The sequence below is a fragment of the Balearica regulorum genome, chromosome 15 (assembly GCF_011004875.1).
Source record: "Balearica regulorum gibbericeps isolate bBalReg1 chromosome 15, bBalReg1.pri, whole genome shotgun sequence".
Taxonomy (NCBI): domain Eukaryota; kingdom Metazoa; phylum Chordata; class Aves; order Gruiformes; family Gruidae; genus Balearica; species Balearica regulorum.
Window position 1 is genome coordinate 11,882,937 of NC_046198.1, and position 19,621 is coordinate 11,902,557.

A 19,621-nucleotide genomic window follows, 5' to 3' on the forward strand; every position below is an offset into this window, starting at 1 on the left:
TCTGAATGCCTTCTAGTCATTGTTGGCTTCTATGGACCTCTAAAATGGGCTGCATGAAGTGGGGATTTCAATCCTGTTAAGCCAGTGTCCATCTTAGAAGAATCAACATCATACTCGTCACTCCTGCTTTGACGGAGAGCAAAGATGTGTCTTAAGCCAGCTTTTCCACAAAGCCCTAGCGGACTCTTCACCAGCATAGCACATAACTAAGTTTGGGGCATATTCGGAGGACACAGAAATTCAGTTTATATGGTTGCTGCTCCGACAACATTGGCAAAAAATACATACCATATCCTAGTGTCCGGTTTTAAAGCAGCTCCATTTTAGATCCTAAGGTCATGTTTCAAAGGAAAAAACAGACAAATCAAAACAAAATCCCAACCCTGCCAGATAATACCCATTAAAGAAAGCTAAAGTACAGATCAAAATGGCACAACTATGGAGTTGAACAGAAGCTTAAAAGAAAAAAAAGCACTTTGTGGAGACAAATATTTTTCAAGTGTGTGCCTGAGAGCAGCCAAAGTTTTATGCTATTAAAAAACACAACATGCACCACAGTGACAAACAAGGTTACTCCATCCACCCCCATGCTAACTTGCTGTTTCAACAAGTTAAATTTAAGTGCACAATGAAAGGCAACTTGCACAAAACAAAGCAGGATGATACTTATTTCTAATACTCTGCTCACCACTCACCACCCTTGTCCTACACCTATCTTGAATGAGGCAGTGGCAAACCCTCCACCAGAAGACTGAACTGGCAGACACTGCATAAAGTTTTGGATTACAAGTAAGTTTTGCTCAGCCCTTGCCAAGGGCTTGAGGTACGATGCATTTAACCTCCTGTAGGACTTCTCACATGCCATCTTTCCCAGTCCTAGGGGAGCATTGCCAAACCACAGCACCCAGCCCCGACGACAACATGTAGCCTTTGGCTGCTTTAAGACCCCCTGGACCATGGTTATTCTGGCAGCATCAGGCAGTGAGTAGTCAGTCTGACATTCAGTTTGTTTTCTAGAAATGTCACAGAAATGGTGAATACTAGCTTTGTAACACGCACATTTGTCAGAAAAGGCTGCCTAGCCCCCATTTATGACACGCTGAGTTTTTCCCCCTCCTTCTAAGACAAACCTTAAGATAAGAGCCTAAGTCTGGCTTCCATTCTACCACAGCAGAGACCACAAGAAGTGACTCAGCAAAGCATGGCCACCATGAGCATCTCTCACTCCTTCCCTGTTTCTGTGAAATTTGAGCCCTTCTGAGAGGTTCTCTAAGCCTCTGCTGCTCACAGTGATCTTAGTTAAAATGAGAAAGGTCAATAGTAACTATTTTCCTTCTTTGCTCATCTTGGCAGAAACACTCACCAAGTATGTTTCTCCCCCAATCATAAACCACAATTAACACCTACCTCAGTGCCAAAAAAAGCCCCACCTGCACCCACACTCTGGGGAACTTCCCTATAACAGCTTCTACAAAGAGTTCTGTTTTCAATAAGAAATTAAGCAGGACACCGAGAATTAAATACCTAGTGACAGCATGGAACTAACTGCAGTGCCACAGTTGGTCTCTACAAGTAGCACTGGTTATTCATTTCCATACCTAACTCAGTATCAAGCATTTTAAAACTTTGCTCAACTGCCGGGGAATTTCCAGCTTGCTGCAGATCCTGCCCCTTTCACCACAGAAATTTGGCCACAGCTGCCGCAGGCAACATGCAACTTCAATTCTACCCCTATTTTCATCCTACCTCCCATCTTCTTGGGAAGACTCTTCCTTTATTACTACAAGTATCCAGATCCTCAAGAATTTTTTATACCCTGGAGAAACAGGAGAAACTAACCCTTTGAAAAGATCAGTTCATAAAATCTCCTAATAACCATCACAGAGAGAGGTGCTTGTTTCAGCGTCTTTGTTGGATACACTACAGCAGTTTGATTCTCATGTAAATCTCATTTGCAATGCCATCAACTTTCTTCTAATGGGCCATTCATCATTGTAGGGTTTGCTTTCAAAGAGCCAGCTCAATTCCTTGAAAGGTCTCACAAGCCATCTACAAGACTTACCCTTCCAAAGCTAGGGAACTACCTACAAACACATTAGCAAAGGCTGTGCAAAACAAATTAACCTCAGTAAAGCTCAGGAAAAGATCCTAATTCCCACATACATATGCCAGAAAAAGCTGGCATGTGGGATGTTGCTAACCTTTGAATTCAATCAGACTCTCTAAGAGGGCTCTAACATGCAGAGCATGACTATGATGTATTTTCCTTTGAGGCTGGTTCAGTTCATTTAGAAAGTGATTTGAAAGCGCTAATGTACTATTTATGTACATTATAAAAAACGATCCATATGGAGTCAGACTTTGCAAAATGTTCACTCAAGTCCATTCCACTCCCTCTGAAAACATTTCACAATCCATTCAATACCCAGTAGAGGAAGCCAGGATTACTGTTCTAAAAGCAGCTCTGAAGGTAATTTAAATGTTTTAAAACCTGACATCTTCTAGACTGAGCCAAATAAATATTTGGGGCAACACAGAGCATCTCACACAAATTTCTATAAAGTGACATCCACCTGCAGCCTCTAAAACACTGACATTGAAAATAAAGGTTGGAAGAGAATCCCAGGGAAAACCTACCTTCCTACTAAAGAGGAAAAGAAAATAAATTTAGTGTGATTCAGGAGAAGGAGAGCATGTAGTAGACTAGCTTGTGAAAGACCACCTAGCAGGACATGACTAAGATTGCAAACAACGTAAAACAATCCCAAGATTATTAAGGTATTTTCAATCCTGCCAGCATATATGACTGTGCTGAGGGGTTTCTTTGTTGAAAGGAGTTTAACCAACTAAAGTGACAATGACTCTTGCAGAACAACAGCACATACGTAAGATGCTGCCACAATGGTTTCATTACTTTTAAATCAGGAAATTTTAGAGACTTAACTTGTCATTACTGCATATTCTAATGTTCCCCTTTCTTTGGTTCAGTATAGCATACAGAATTAGGGAAACATTTAACAGATGCATCTTACTGGGAAGCTTCATAAGAATTTCATAGTTTGCAATATCAGCTTTTTGGGGAACAGGATTCTAGCCCTTCTCTGCTACACGTCTTTTAAATAAGAATTCTCATACTTGCAATACTATCAGGTGGAGCACAAAGCAGGATGAAACTGAGAAGAAACTGTGAACCCCTTTGAGAAGAGGATGCACCCACTTGTCACCAAGAGACCTCAGATTCTGAATCCATCAAAACAATTTTGTTTCCCAAGTTCATTCTGTGGCTCTGTTTGCAGTGAAGTGCTGATCTGGGACGGACAATTGTAAACAGATCATGTGCAAGTCTAAACTACTTGATTGCACCTATTTCTAACAGCTGGTTTGCATATGCCTTGTTTACACAAAACACAAACAACACTAGCAACACTTTTATTGAACCACTACACATTAGGAATTTTCTCCTAAGAATTCCTATGCCTGGAGAAAACTTCAGTGCTTTCCTTAATATTCCATAAAGACAGACATTAGCAGCAAAGCATGCGCCAGCCTCTGACTTCCTTTACAGATCTTCACAGTGCTAAAACAGTTTCATTATGACTTGTGTCATTAGACAGTGTCTGAGGGAGACATGGTATAAGAAGAGATAGTAATTATACAGCTGAATGGACAAGACAGAAGGAGGCAAAGCCACCCAATTGCCAGGCTTGTTGACAGTCAACACCCCTTCACGCATGGTGGGCTGGCAGCCAAGCCAAGGTACACCACCTCACACAAGCTATGAAACAATTAAAAAAAGAAAAAGATCAATAAATAACATCTCCCACACGAGAGACTACCCTTAGTAGTTTGGGCTACACCTCAAACTGAATATGAAAAGCAAAAACATTTTTGGTCTACCCACCAGGTGGAAACAAAACTTGCTTTCAGTACTTAGTCCTTTTCCCCTCCCACACAATCAGGATTTTGAGTGTTTAAGAGTCCATGGTTCTTATGCCCTCGAGAGAGGAAAGGCCTTAAGTTGCTCAAGACCAATTCCTTTAGCAAGTGCACAAACTGGCTCTGCAGGGAGTCCAGTCCTGCTTAGTCAAAATGTTGGTGGCTTCCGTATGTGGCCTTAAGGAAGACAGAAGATTAAAAACAGTTTGTGTGGGAAGACTTCCCAAGGCATTAAAGTGGCATGAAGCAGAAAAAAGGGGTACAGATATAGTGTTCTATTTCAGAGAGAAGGGGAGGGACCTCCTTTTCCACAGCACATAGACCACCTCCGCAAGGTTTTTTGTCTCCTCGTTCTGTTCTAAAAGATGAAATGGACTGTACTTGTACATGAAAAGAGTTTCTTATGCTAGAAGATTCTTGAAACAGGATAATAAGTGTTAAAAGTGTGCTTCAAGTTTTCTTCCACTTACTCTCCTATCCTAATCACACAGTATATATTAGCAGAACCAGACAAAGACTGTCCATCTTTGCTCCCTCAGCTAAGGCACAGCTCCCAATTAATTTCTACATTATTTCTCCCAAACTGTCAAGATGTCCTCAAACAACATGAAAATTACATATCTGGTACATTTAAAGGAGGGAGGAAAACCACTGAAGTAAATCATGCATACACAACAAATGACAACCCAAGAAATTAAACTCGCTTTCAAATTACTAAAAATAGATTAGGTAGGGAGGGAAGGCGCTATCAATCAAATCTTAGAGTTGCTGCATATTCAAAGAACAGGCTTCTAAGAGTGCTCTCTCAAGACTGCTTGAAATTTTTATGATAAAAAATGCACAAGGACATGAAAAAAGGAGCAGTAGGATAATGAAGAGCAAAATACACAAGACAGAAGTGGATACAGAGTATTAATTAGGCCATTAAGATGCTTAAATGTTTTACTGTCCAATAAAATATGTATTTTATAAAAATTAAGTGCCATGCAGAAGGAATGCACACATGCATTTTATTGAGTTCTTCTGAAGAAACTGAAGATGTGAATTACTAGCAAAAACATTTGTGGACACGAGTGAATAGACATTAGGAAAATTGTATCTGTACTATGACAGCAAAGAATATAATATTGGATAGAAATTTTCCCTCACATTTACTTAAGAGAGAAATTAATCTGCTCTATAAGCATCTCATAAATCTGCTTTTATAAGGAGTCTGCAGTCAAATCAAATAGGAAGACTTATGAATACTTGAAAAAACTAGTGATTAATACTGAATTATTGACTGACATGAATGCATTAAGACCACACACAATTTGTACACACAATTAGTTGATTAACCAAGTCTGGAAGTACATTAAGATGTCTCCTGAACGTGGGCTATGAAAAGACAAAAAAACTGCTTCAACTTTTTCATCTTACAGATTTGTTCAAAACATCACTGCAAAACCTCTGGCTCCCTATATTTCTTGGTATCAATCCTGCAGTCTAGTACATCAGGACTCACTTCAGATGCATAAACCAATATTTACAAGCTATGTAAGTCTACCAGCCAGAAAGCACTGCACAAGCTCACCAGATTTCTTAGACATTTGCTGCCTGTCCTAGACATAAGCAATTATAAGACAAAGACCTTAACCACCCAGTACATGATGGACTAAGCTCTGCAGAATATTTAGTTTTCATACTTTTCTTTCTTTAAAGTAGGAATCCTGAAGCGGATATCCTAGCCATGAGTCTGCAATCTCAGGAAACTGCTAGATGCATGGGGACTGAATCAAAGACGCATAAAGCAAAGCCAGTGTTAGGTATGGCTACATGTGAGAAAGCCTTCTGTGCTCTGGATGGCTGTGAAGAAAAAGAAGAGGAAAGAGTCTGTACCAACAGCAAATGAGATAATTCCTCTCCCTTTTCATTAACATCACCAGCTCAAAAGCACATGATTTTTTTTTTTAAACCACATTTCCACTTGGATTGGGAAGGGAAAGCTGGCTCATCCACATCTAACCAGCAGGAGGGTTAAGCATTTCTGGTTACTGTGCCCCTTGGCTCTGACTGCAGAACACCCAGACACTGCCTGCTCAGACACTTACTAGAGCTAGAAGGAGCTCAAAGTAATTAGCATGTCAGAAGGACTGATATGGAGCTGAGTGCCAGTAGAAATTCACCCCGAATAAGAAAGCCAGCTGGAGGTAGTTGTCAAATCTTAAACAGTGGTTTGAGAAGCACCTGATCAGTCTGCATGCCTTTTCCTACCCCACAGAACTGAGTGCAACCCCCCCAAAGCACACGGTTGAACACACTCACTGAGCTCCACACTCTGCAATTGCTGCAAAAGCTTCTGTCAATAACAGACACCAGTTACTACACATGGGCCAGTAATAAAACTTTATTTGCATGGCATAAGTAGCAAATTCAAGTAGTTTCCTGTTCTTTACCAACATCCTGTTGCCACATCTACTCCTCCAGGAAACTGCAACACCGAGCAAGAGAATTTGGCATCCCACAGAACAGATCTGATGCCAAATGGCTATCAGAGCACAGTTACTAAGAGCCTGCTTACAAAGAAAATAATCACATTAATCTGGTTGTCATTTACACTTTCAGTTATTCGGTGCACGATTGCATGTCCCATTTTCTGGAGGGGGGGAAAAAGGCAAAAAGCATTATTTTTGACTTGTTACCAGAAGTCAAAACAGACACTCTGCAGTAAGGATGCTACACAGCTAGCACCAAAATAAATAAGATATGAATTACTACAGATTTCATCATTTTTATTCCTGGTTTTTGTAAAAGCAAAACCTCTCACTCATTCATCCACTAGATTTATACAAAAACACAACAGTACTAGCTGGAAGAATCCCACAGTCAGCTAAGCATACATGTCATGATTGGGAGGTCATTAACACAAAGAAGTTACACCAGCACAATGCCTTTATAGCTGGGACTCTGCACAAGAATGTACAAGACAAGTGTGGCATGTTCTGGTTAATCTTTTCATAATCAACACATCAGCCAAACTGAACCAAGCTTTGTTTAAAAGAACACATAAGAGAACATACACTGAGTTTTGCATAGCGTTTGTTTATACTTACAACCTAACTTACAGCACAGCTATTTTTGCGTCAACAAATGAAGCAGTAGTTTCACCTAATTAGAGAAACGTTCCTTAAACATTTAATATAACCCATGACAAATTGAGCTGCTTAGCCAAAAATTACTTGACATAAATTCCATAATTAAAATCAAGTAATCCTTTATCACCATCTTGCTGTGCAAAAAAACCTGTTCTCAGTCTTTGAAATCAAACAAGAGCATGAAAAAAATGTAAGACGAAGCACTAAGACAGCAAATCTTTAAAGAGTTTCTAGTGAGAGTAAAACCACCATCCACAAGTTGTAGCAAAGCAAACAAAGCATTTCAAACAAAGAACAAAAAAATAGCTGCAAATGCAGATTACACAATATTTAAGAAGTAAAACTACATGAGGAGTTGTTTGAATCAACATACATACGCAGCATTTCAGAAACAACTAGTTCTGTAGTCATGGTTATGTGGTCAAAGCATTTCCTCAGTATGGGTACGTACGGCTTGCAGTTCCCTCCGACATGTAAGGATACCCACACTCATACACACCATGATGGCATCAGTCTAACCACAAGAATGGAGGCCGAGTGGTTAGTGAGGTCATCAAAACACTGTGATACGTTGCATACATTGGTTTTCTAAATTATGTCCTTTTTTAATTTTAATTAGTGCTTTGAGACACTGGCTAACAGACTGTACAATCTCCCTTAGAAAGGGAAATGAAAAGACTGTTGGATCTAGCTCTCAATTTTCTGCTTGGTTACTAAACCCCCATTGCAGAGACACTCCCACTACCCAAATGCTGAAGTGAACTTGTGTATTCACAATACAAAAAGATTAATGCACACATAAAATTTTGCAGGATCAGCACCTTGATATGTGCTCAGAGTATTGGACTATTTATTTTTGTCAAGCTTAAGTACCTAGGAAAAACCCACTATAAATATATCAGCATGCTCTTAATAAACCTTCACATGCACAGTAAGTTTCCAATTTACACTGGGGCTTATATACATTTTTTTTTATTTTAACTCCATGTTTATAATTTCATACATCCATATATTTACTTCCCTTGCATTTTATGCTCAAACTAAAAAACTCCTCCATTTATTTCTTCTATGTCCTAAATACTAAAAGAACTAAAGGTTTAAAAACTTATTTTTATGCTTACAAATCTCATACTGAAAGTATCCACTGAAAAACACAAACATCAGGCTCCATTAATAGCACTACTGCAAAAATACAAGAGAGACACAGAAGCAATAAGCAAATATCCCATGAAATATTCACAGAGAAGCACCATTTTCCAATCTATTGAGCTCCCAGTTCAGAAAGCTCAAGTGCTGTTATCAGGCTACGCTCAATCAACATTTGCAGTTTTTAGTCAATAGAACTTTTGTACTTAGGAGCATTTAAAAACCTGACCCATAGCTGCTTAGAATTCGGATTAGCAAGCTTAACTTTCAACTTCTGTTTCAGTTCCTTCGGTTCTGGGGGGGATTAGAGGGTAGGTATATGGAAATGCTTATTTTAGTTACTGGCAGTCTCTAACTTGTTATTGTCACTTCTTTTAAAAATTGCATCCATTTTGAAGATAACAAAGAAAAACTTAATAATTCAGCATTAACCTGATCCTGTAAACACCTGATTACAGTGTAAATTTGAAAAAATACTGTCTTTAGGAGGAAAATGTGCTCCAGCTAATGGTTCCTGCTGTATCTTATGTTTTTGCTTGTATTGCTAGTTTAAAAAAATCTAGTTCCTATCCTACTGATAGGCTTTAGCTTCTTTTTTTTATAGAAAAATACCCAGCTATTTATCCACAGATTTCCAGCTTCCACAGGCACAGCTAAAAAAAGTTCCTAGCAACCCTTAATTTGATTTAAAGCACTTATTTTTGATGTAAGTACTTCCATAATTTCATCTTGATTTATATTTGCAATGCCTGCTGTAGTGTGACACTCACATTAATTAAATAGATTAAGGGGTCTTCAGCTGTACTGCAGGCCCTCCACTCTTCCACCCACTTTGTTTCTGTCATTAACCTCTAGGAAATGCCCTCCTTGTTGGTCATCATTGTTTAATTATACTTCATAGTTATGTCATCATATCTGTGAAATATAATCTTCCATAACAACACAGCTGTGAAATATGATACTCCTACCTAGCAGTAAAATTCTCATTACAGCAGATTATACATACACATGATGTCGATGGAGGAAGTGATATGAAACTTTTTGAAGGCCCTTGATTTTGAATGACTTTATTGTGTTAGGAGGTATGTACAGTCTTCAAGAAAGGTCTCAAACTCTTTCTCTTCCCTCCCTTCCCCAATCCTCCCAACAGTCTTCTGTAAGTTTTAGGAACAATTACTTCTAAACTTAGATGAGGGCTTATTACAGAGAAGTTTTATACAGAAAAAGTGAAGTGAGAAGAAACCTCAGAAATAGAATCTATGAGTCCAGGATTTTATTTTTGTTTTTTTAAACAAATAGTATGAATTGCATCTGAAAGACACTTTTTCCTGGAACCCTCTGCTTCCATTCATGATCTCACGATGCACAAACATCTCCTTTGCTTCTAAGGTAACAGGAGCAGTGACTGCACTGGTCCAATAGAAACAGGACTTTGCAGATGTTTGCTGTCCTTTACAGGTGGGGGGAAAAAAAAGGGGGACAACTACTCAAACAACTGGTTCTTTGAAGACTACTAGCAAGAGCTCCCCACATCACAAGAACCTCCTATCTAAATTGTTGAATGGAATGTCCATTAATTCCTGAAATTTAGCATAAACCGTACATCCTGCTGGGACATGGAGACAGTGTGGCTGTATCAGGCCAGTAGTGTTACTGTAAAATAATACTCAGAAAAATTTATAGTTTTTACTGTAAAGTCTGTGTACTAAGACCTATCTTCACTTTGTCATACTTTTGACAATATTAGTTGGCTAGCAATAAGGACACAGGCTTCTCTACAGAAAAGAAATGGCAGCAACCAGTGCTTTGTATTGCTCACTGAGGGTAGGGATTTATGCGTGAGTGTGCATGTGTAGGGGGGGTGATTTTTCAAGAGTGGAGATAAAAGTGGACAGAAGAACAGTTTAAAGCCTCAATCAAGACTGTATATACCAAGCTTCAACACAATTTTTTTTCCTTGTCTGCGTTACAAACCCTTGACTGGCCAGTAGAAGGCAAGGAGTTGTTTACCTGTTAGAAGCAAGGGGGCAAATTCCTCTAGATTGATGCAAAACATTTTCCTACTCTAGAAGTCAGAAAGGGAGGAGCATCAAGCTTATTTATGCAGCTCAAACAGCAGCCAAGCAAAGAGGATGCCTTATTGTGCAGAGTTCATAACTGTACATTAAACTCCTCCCTTTAAAGTGATGAAGCAGGAAAATTGCCATTCCCACTCCAGGAGTCACAAACAAATGGAAGGGGAGAGAAATAAGCAACCAAGTAGCTGCTTGAGAGAGTTTTCAAGCACAATGCTTATGATTAACCAGCTGAAGAAACGGAATGGCAGGGAGGAGAGAGCTCACACAGATAAACCCAGAGCCAGAGGGAGTGACAACAGAAATGTCCTGAGCTTCGGGTGGTCTTGTTTTACAAAGTAAGATTAATTAAACAGACACTAAAGGACATCTCTCTTAGAAAATGAAACACATTACAAACCAAAACACCTCAGAGAGCTAGCAGCTAGGGAGTTATAACTAAATTACTAAGTACAAAATGAAGCAGCCTGCAGAGGAAATGAGTAATTTAAAAACCCTCCCCTGAGCAACAGGCTGGTGAGAGAGGGATAACTCCAGGACCCTGGTGCTGGACGTAAACAGTACCAAAGCCAAAAGCTGCCAGATGAAAACAGATGTTTTATACAAACAACAAAAAGCCTAGTGGAACATCATAAAACCCCAATCTCCTGCCTTTACAGCATGTTTTCACTCAGAGATGGCATCAGACACAGTCAGTCTGGTACAACCTGTAGAGATGCACACAGGAATTACATCATCCACAACTACCATGCTGATGCCCCTGGGGTGAAGCACCACAGTCCGTTGGACAGTGCTCAGTAACCATAAACAATGCTTTCAGAGGAAGAAATAGATTAACATCAACCTCATTCTTCTTTCTGCAAGAGAGTTTATCTAGAACACAGCACAGACAACCACCTCCCTGCTAGCACAGAAAGTCCTTCTGCAGCCCTCTCCCCTTCCTCAATGAAGCAAAGACACCTTGGGTGTCTGCTCTCCAGGGGTCCTAGTGAGCAATGTCACCCCTGGCCTGGCCCGACTCCCTCTTTTTTCTATTGCCCCAGAGAGAGAGCAGGAACAACACCCAACTTGCCAACCCTAAAATAAGCACTCTGCCAAAGTGTTTTTCCAACTTTTTTTCCACTAAATCTTTTCCAGGAAAGACAAACCCCAGGTGTAGCAAGCTTTAGTGCACTAACAAGAGCCCTTCTCTCAGTTATCTTTTGGAAACCTCTTAAGGCCCATCAGTTGAGCATGAGCCTGTCGGTGGGCAGGTACGGAGAACGATGACCATGGGGGACAGCCCGCAGGAGGAGCGCCCTGTGGCGAGGGGATCGCACTTCTTTTGTGGACACGGTTCCCTCAGGGAGAGCTGCCCCAGCACTGACAAACATAATTCCCTTTCTCAGTCACAGAGAGCAGCAAGGCCAGGAAGATGAGGACATCCTTTGTTGATGTTGGTCACCAGGAGGACAGCCCTCACTGCCACCTCAGGCAAGGGTCTGTCTGTTGCTGCACAGAGGGTCCCTCACCCACTGCAACCAACTTCAAGTGAGCAGCCCCTCATGTCCCCTCAGGCTCTTTATGGTCTGGGGAGGGCCTCAAGGCCACCTTCTTCAGCAGTAGTCCCTCACTATCCCCTCTGGCCTTCTGGGGGGGGTATCACTCACTATCCCCTTCATCAGAGGTGGCTTCTCACCATCATCTCAGGCCCTCTTCTTGGCAGACCCACGTCCGTTCCGTGGGGTGGAGGCACCCCACCGCCTCCTCGGCAGGGCCAAAGGACCCCTCATCGTCCCCCCGCTCCTCGGAGGCTCCTCTCCGTCCTCTCAGCCCCTCTCCACCCAGACCCATGCCCCCTCCCCGGGGCGGAGGGGTCCCTTCTCCGCCCTCTCAGGCCCTTACCCGGGTCCCTCCCCGCAGGCCGCGGGCTCTCCCTCTACCTCCGGAGCGGGCCCTGCCCCGCAGGCCCCCGCCGCCTCCCTGCAGGGCCACCGCCACCGCCCCCGCGCCCCCGGCCCGCGTCGGCGGCACTCACTGCGGCGGGAGCTGGAGGGCCGGGCCACCGCGACGCTGGAAGGCGCCGTCCACGAAGACGCCGTTCTTGCCGAGGCAGCGCAGGTAGAAGTGCGGCTCCTGGAAGCTGAGCTGCAGGTGCCGCCGGGAGATGAAGCTGGAGTGCCCCATGTTGACGTCCACCGAGCCCTGCGAGGAGTTGCGGCCTATGGTGACGGCCGGCTGCCGCATGAGGAACTCGAACTCGCGGCCCTGCAGCCGCGCCAGCACCGGGCCGGCGGAGGCGGCGGCGGGCGGCGCGGCCGGGGGCGGCGGCCCGGGAGGGGGCGCCGCGGCGGGGCTGCAGGGCGCCGAGCGCAGCGCCAGCAGAGCCCGCGCCCCGCTGCTGTCCTCCCCGACTTCGGCCATGTTCCCAGGCAGGGAGCGAGCCAGCGTGCCGGCCTCCGGGGCGGAGCCGGGGTGGGGGGGAGCGGGGCGGAGCGGGAACATAGCCCGCCGCCGCCTTCCCCTGCTTCCCCGGCAGCACCGCTGGGCCCGGCCGCCTCGCCGCGATTTATGAGGCGGGGCGGGGGCTGGCAGCGCCGGGCTCGGCGGGGGCGCGGCGCCGCCTGCAGGTCCGGGCGGGCCGCTGCGCCAGGCCTCGGCCCCCTTCCTCGGGCAGGTGCTGAGGGAGCGACCCCACCCCGTCTGAGGGGGTTCCCGCCACCTCGGCCCTGCGCCGGGCAGAAAAATCGCTTTCTGCCGGGCCCGTGAGTTGAATCGCCTCAGAAACCACCCCCCTGCGCTGGAGAGGTGCCCCCACCCCAAACCCGTCCCCGATCGGGGCTTTCTGTGGGGCAGGGGCACATCCACCCCACAGCTGGGCGCCAGGCCATCACCCGCCTTGGGGCACAGGGCTCCCGTGTTTCCAAACCGAATCGCACTGGGCGAGACTCGTTCCCTTCGCTCTTCGTGTCATTACACCAAAGCCCCACCGCAGTGTTACGCAGGGATTTAATCGCAACACGATTTTAATATCCCTGGACTGCTTGCAAAGGCTTGCCGAAGAGGGAAATTCATCCCAGATACACAAGGTGTGAGTTTAAACCACCTTAACACACTTTTATAATCATAGAGGGTTTTTTATATATATATATATATATACACGCACTCATATATATATACTCATATAGTGATTTTATACTCATATAGCTTTATACTCCTATACTTTTTCATTAAAAGGGAGTGCGTGTAGGTTGTTTAGCTTGCATTACATTATCTCTTCAAATTTTTATATTTTTTCACAAGAGTTATATTATGTTACTTATATGAATGATAAAGGTCATGTACTGTGCAACAATGGCATGTATGTGGATTGTGTATATGTCTGTACTAGTTAGATTATCCAGATTAAACAGGTAAAACTTTTCTGTATAGGCGAGCCAGTGATACTTTGCAGAATCCTGAATTGTTAAGTAACCAGAAAATACAACGAATTTGAGAACCTTGGGAGAGGGAGCAGCTGTAATTGCTTATTGGTTCGACTCGTGTGGGGAATGCGGCAGCTCGTAGCAAGGCTGCTCAACAGCTTAGAGGAGATCGGGAAAAAAAATCCCATAGCTGGTCAAAAGTGCAGAGCAAATTTCAGCTATGAAGACTGTAATTAAACGAACTGGAATTGGTCCAGGACCACAAGGTTAACATCCCTGTTCCTGGAACATCTTCCCTGAGATGTTTAATGACTGCTGAGCAGTTGGGACCTGAGTTAGACATCTCACCCGAGACATCATCTTCAGTAAGAGTGCTCTTTGCCACTACAGTTCGATACCAACCGAGAGGAAGAAAGAAAAGTACGTCTAACAAAACACCAATACCACTTCCTACGCAGCAGTGTCTGCTCTCTAGCGAGACTCAGCCGAGCCGGGCACAGCAAAAGGTTGCAATCCCCGGTACAGGCGAGGGAGGAAAGGCATCCCCGGAGGGATGGGGAGAAGGGAGGTGGTCGCAAGAAATGGCCATCCTGGAGGCCTGAAATTAAATTACAGCTGTAATAGTGCTCCCAGACGGTGAGGAACAAATGAGCGGGGTCACGGCACACAGCAGCGGCATAACCTGGGCCCCGGCAGGGAGCTGCTCCGCTCACACCCGTCCGCCTGAGCTCCTCTCCTGCTCCAAATTGCTCAGCATCAGCAAATGCTCGTGCCCAGAAAGTAAAACGTGGGCATCTGGTAGGTGAGAGCCAGAGTTGCATGCTGCCTGACAGGAGAGCTAGCTCGTGCCTGTTCACACCAGGATGAGAATGCTATTAAGTGTGCTTAAAAACGGACCCAAGCTGGTAGGCAGATGTGTGGGGGCAGGTGAGGTGAGACTTCATGTCAGAGCAGTGTTTGGCGTGTCAAAAAAACCCTAGAAAGCAGCTCCGGAGAGATTTCAGTTCATGTCCAAGGCTTTTCTAAAAATCCAGAATCATGTCATTTGTCCAAAAGGGCCCAGAAAGGATCAGAAATAGGATGAGGCCATTACCAGACGTTGTCAGCAAATGTTTCCACAGCTGCACGGGAAAACGCGTTGCGGGCAGGCCGGCTGACGAGGCAGGAGCCAACCCCGGCGTGGGCAGGAGCGGGGCGGTGGTTCTCAGTGCAGGAGTTGCAGGCAGCCCTGTGGACCCGTCTGATGTGGGGCCAAGAGGCGTGTCGCTGCCAGGGCTGGGCACCATTACTTCTCCCACAGTGGATACAGGCTACGGATTTCTGCAGCTCCAGTCGGGGAATAACCTGAGGGCTGGCACGTGGGGCCGGCTGCGAAGATCCTCGCGCTCCTCAGAGGCTTCCTGAGCGCTTGGGGCGGACCCAGCGCAGCCTCGCTGCTCCAGGACTGCGGAGCTGGGGATGCCAATGGGCACGTCCGCACATGTCATGGTCACTCTGCAGCCCCCGGGATGCTCCTGCTGCACAAATCGGTGAGATTCTTCTTCTAACAAGTCTTTTTCTTTCTGCCTGGAAATTTCTTCCGAGTGGAATCTGCTTAAGCCAGCACCGCCACTGAGATAAATCCCAGCTTCATGCACAATGCGATCAAGTGGTGTACAGAAACAGGATTCCTCTGAGCTGCCTGATGGGTTGTGCTTAGCTTCATGTCTCACCAGCCCGTCCGCCTGCGGCATCTGTTCCCTAAGCTCCTTGTGCTGCGAGGAACAGAGCGCTCTGCGCGGCAGCTTCCAGCACTCTGCTCGGCTGTAATCCACCCCGCAACAGCATCAAACCGAGGGCCCTTCAGACAAGGAAACGCTTTGCGCTCCTCCAGTCAACTAATCCTGCTTAAAGTCAAGCCAGCTGCCCCAGTGTAAATGCCTAATGTAAATGCACTCAAAATTGTTTGAATTAAACTAATCTCATCCCGTATGGCTGGATTGACTTTAAAGTGGTTCATTTTCCTCATCAAGTTTTTAGATGGGTATGTCTGCAGGTGTGGCCAAATTTCCTGACTGTGCAAGTTGCCGAGCAAAGTATTGAGATGGCCAGGAGCTGCCAGCCAGGTATCGTGAGCTGCGGGGAGCCGAGGTGGGGACCAGCCCCGGCAGGAGCTGGGGCCAGCACGGTCCTTGTGCCACCCCTGCCATGTGCCCAGGCACTGGTGCAACACTCAGATGTGGGAACAGCACCTTGGCCACTCCTGGCCATCCGAACTGGCCAGCTGTGGGCTTGCTCCAGACGGGGCCATGCTTGGGCGCTAGCGTGGTACGATGCCGAGACCCCGTACAAGCATGACTGCCTGTGCACATGCAGAAATCATCCCTCCTGGCACTTCGTAGAGACACCTTGAGCTATTTCGAGATGCTGCCCTGCTCCGCCACGTCTGCGCAATAGATCAAGTCAACAGGCAGGAGAAATTCAACGTTCAAACAAAGGAGCTGGGAAGGGCACAGCAAAAGCAGAAAGTGGCTGGGATGGAGTCGGTGTTACTCAGACAGCAGTGCAAAACCCGACTGTCCTTTGTCAAATATTTGTTTGGCAGTGTGTCATCGCTGACTGTCTCAATACAGCGATATATGGCAGGAATCCGTTTTGCGCTATCAGTTGTGGGCAGATGAATGTAAGGGGTTGTTATGGTCACCCAGATACCACTGCATTGGGCAAACACAAATCTTGCAAAAACAGTGATAAAAGGGTACATTTCTGCATTTATCTGCTGACTGGCGTCTGCTTAAAACCACTTAGTTTCTGTAAGCGAAATGTTGCATTTCTATAGCACTTCATATGGCTGTTGCTCACTGTTCTGATGCATGAGACCCAATACATATTTATCAAACCCCAATTCAGCAAAGAAGCTGCCCAGCTTCGACACCGCAGGACATCTGTTCTACCCCCAGACCAAAGCATAATCGAAAAGCAGCTTTGACAGAAAGAAACAATGTGAGCTGCACGCTAGGCGTGAGCCGCTTGATGTATTTACCCAGCAGCGAGACAACATATTGATGCTCACAATGAAAGCTAGCCTAATGCACACAGCCCTGACCTGGGGAAGGAGGAGGAGAAGAGTGAAGGAAAGCAATTATTCTAAGGAAAAGAGACTGCTGTCTCCATGCTAGCCCAGTCCAGCATTGCATTTCTCCTGAGCGCCATGCCAATCTGATGGGGTTAAGGGTGATAGGGCTTCCACTGATGTAAAGTGTGCATCATTGGTAAGTGAGCAGAGACTTCAGGACCTGCATCACGCAAATACTTAGATAAAATACAAAAGAGGAGGGCAGTGTTCCCTCAAATTCCTGCCCTGCTCTCCGCAACCCTTTTCCCTTTCCCTTCCCTCAGCCATCAAGTAGGTTTTAAACGCTGTTGTGGTTTTTGTCCACACTGATTTGAAGCAATGTAAGTGATGAACAACGTGCTCTGTATCTGTGGCGGTACTTTCCCCAACGCACCTGCGCTCGGGAGCGGCCTCACTTCTTTCTCCAGCTGGGTGAGTTTTAATTCTGCTTTCTGTCTCTGGGAAATCGCAGTGCTGTGACACAGGAGCAAAAAGCGGTTTGCATTATACGCGTCTGATAGGATTTTCTTCTTAACCAAGCGGGCTGCAAGAAGTTAAATGAAATCCATTGGTTTGAAACATATTCAGGTGCATGATAGTATCTGTCTCACAAATGCACACACACTCAGAGTGTCTAACTCAGCCTCCCATGGGATTTCTACCTGTTTTCTGTGCTTTCAACCCCAAACCTTACCTCTTTCCAGTGACGTCCCTCGGCCCTGGCCTGGGGCAGCCCATATAAACCTGCCTGCTGCAGAGGCTGCACCCGCGACACAGATCTCTGCCCAGGAGGACACCTGCGAGGCTGACAGTGACATTGAGGATGCGACCTGCCACTGAGGGTCTGAGGAGCACAGCAAAGCCCTAATCCCATCTGGGACACCCATAAATACCCCTCCTCAGTCAGAACAGCTTTATAAATCTTTCACAGCGGCTCTGAGCCAGGTTTTAATCCAGATGGCCTGATAAGAAAGGGTTTGCCTGTGGAGGAGGTGATACATCGATAGAGGAATTCTTTCTTTTCCCGCACAGCTTTTGATCAGCAGAAGGTTGAAGAAAACAACACCAGTGAATCAGATATGCGGTGAGAGCACCCAAAAGCCCACAAAGGATGCAAACCCACCTTTTTTTTCCAAATGCCAATAGGCTGCTATGCTGAAGAGAGGAGTACTGGAGACAGAAAAAGGCATGCAGACAGTGGGACCTAGTGCAAGGCGAGCATCACTTAAACCCCGCTCGGTCAGGGCTGCCTCCTGCAAGGTGCTGTGTGCTTCATGCTGGGTGCTGAGCAGCAGCCTCCGTGCCTGGCGAAACGGGGCTAAATGAGATGCTGCATCTGTTAGCTCCCTCCCAAGAGCAGCACAGCCTGGAGAGATTGTTCTTTCTATAGTAATGATTTTTTTCATTTTTAAATCAGCTGTGATCCTGTTTACTGTAAACTCCAGTATGCTGGAAATGTTTCTATCACAGTTTGTTTAGGTTTCACAGGGATTTTTTTCAAATCACACTTATCAAGAATATATTTTCACAGGAAGTTCTCTGAAATACAATAAAGACCTAGGAACATCTGATGCCCAGACTCTGCCATTCCCTAAGATATTATATGATCTGCTCATTCCCCATGCAGAAATGCTGTCGCTTTTCTAGAATCCATGCCAGAGACTGTCTGATGTATGATAGCCCATTTTGGAAAGCCTTGAACAAGACCATTTGTTGTCGAGATAATTTTACAAAAGCAATATCATTTCATGGGTTGCAGTTAAAATAATTCATAAAATTTACACTGGCATGTGCTCTTTGAGCTTTAAACTCGCTCAGCTAACTTTCTTTCAATTTGGCTTGAAACTTAGACCTCAGTGAAATACATAACACAAGCCAGGTCTGAATTATTTGCTTTAGTCATTTTTGAATGATCTCATTTTCTCACTTTCCATCAATGTGAACAGAGAGAAAAAAAAATACCCCACATACTTTTCAACAGCTAAAACCAACTGAACCAAATCTGATATAAAACACAAAGCGTTTCAGCCCAAAAGGAATATGGTTTTGGACTTTTATGAGCAACTGTAGCATACACTGCCTGTTGCTGCTGAAAACAAGCTCCATGCATTTTCTGGAGGGTTGGAAGCAGCTGAACTTAAATATCTTGCTTTACCACCTGCCTCAGAAGCTAGAGGAGCCAGTAAAGCTACAGAATTTACCCTGTATTATTACAAAACATTCAAACAAAAACCACAGGACCCGCTTGTTTACTGTCCCAAACCTGATAGCATGATTCACACCTATGATGATATACCTATCCTGATATACAGCCAGCGTAACGTGCTGCCAAAACCACCAAGTGGTCACACCGATCACGACTTCCTTCCTATATTTTCACAGGCAGAAGCCACAGAGGGAAGGTCAGTGCGGTCTGGAATCAGAGCCATAACCCACGGCGGGTTATGTGTGTAAACAGCCTCCTTGCTACGTCACCTCTACGTCGTGAACATCTGACCCAGCTGCCTGGACCCCGCGTTATCCCAGGCATCAGGGATGGCTGCATTCGAGTGCTGCTTTAATGAATTCCCCCTCCAGAAATGAACAACCTCCTTTGCTCTTTTAACCAGCTATCATCTATAAACGCGCTGGATACCAAAAGCTTTCCTTCCGAATGGGAAAAAAGCCCCACTGGGCCAAGCCATGCCAGGAAAAAGGGAAAAGGAAAAGGTTGGGGTTCAGCCTTTCGTGCCCTGCTCAAGTCTCCTGGCTCGGAGCATCCCAGGGATGCACGAACACCCTGAATGCCCTCCCGGCTTGGCTGGACCCAGAGGAAGGATGTGGTGGCTGGTC

At 45.2% G+C, this 19,621-nt stretch overlaps 1 protein-coding gene across 2 annotated transcripts in view; it reads right to left on the reverse strand.

The window, feature by feature from the left end:
• Positions 1-12,767, reverse strand: part of FOXK1 (forkhead box K1) — a 49,046-nt gene extending 36,279 nt beyond the window's left edge. The window contains exon 1 of one of the 2 annotated variants that reach the window (XM_075768003.1): positions 12,309-12,764. In XM_075768003.1, the coding sequence (XP_075624118.1) occupies positions 12,309-12,694 (386 nt within the window). In that variant the 5' untranslated portion in view covers positions 12,695-12,764. Of the gene's footprint in view, positions 1-12,308 lie in introns of both variants that reach the window. The other variant, XM_075768001.1, reaches the window with a different exon arrangement.
• Between the last annotated feature and the right edge of the window lie 6,854 nt (positions 12,768-19,621).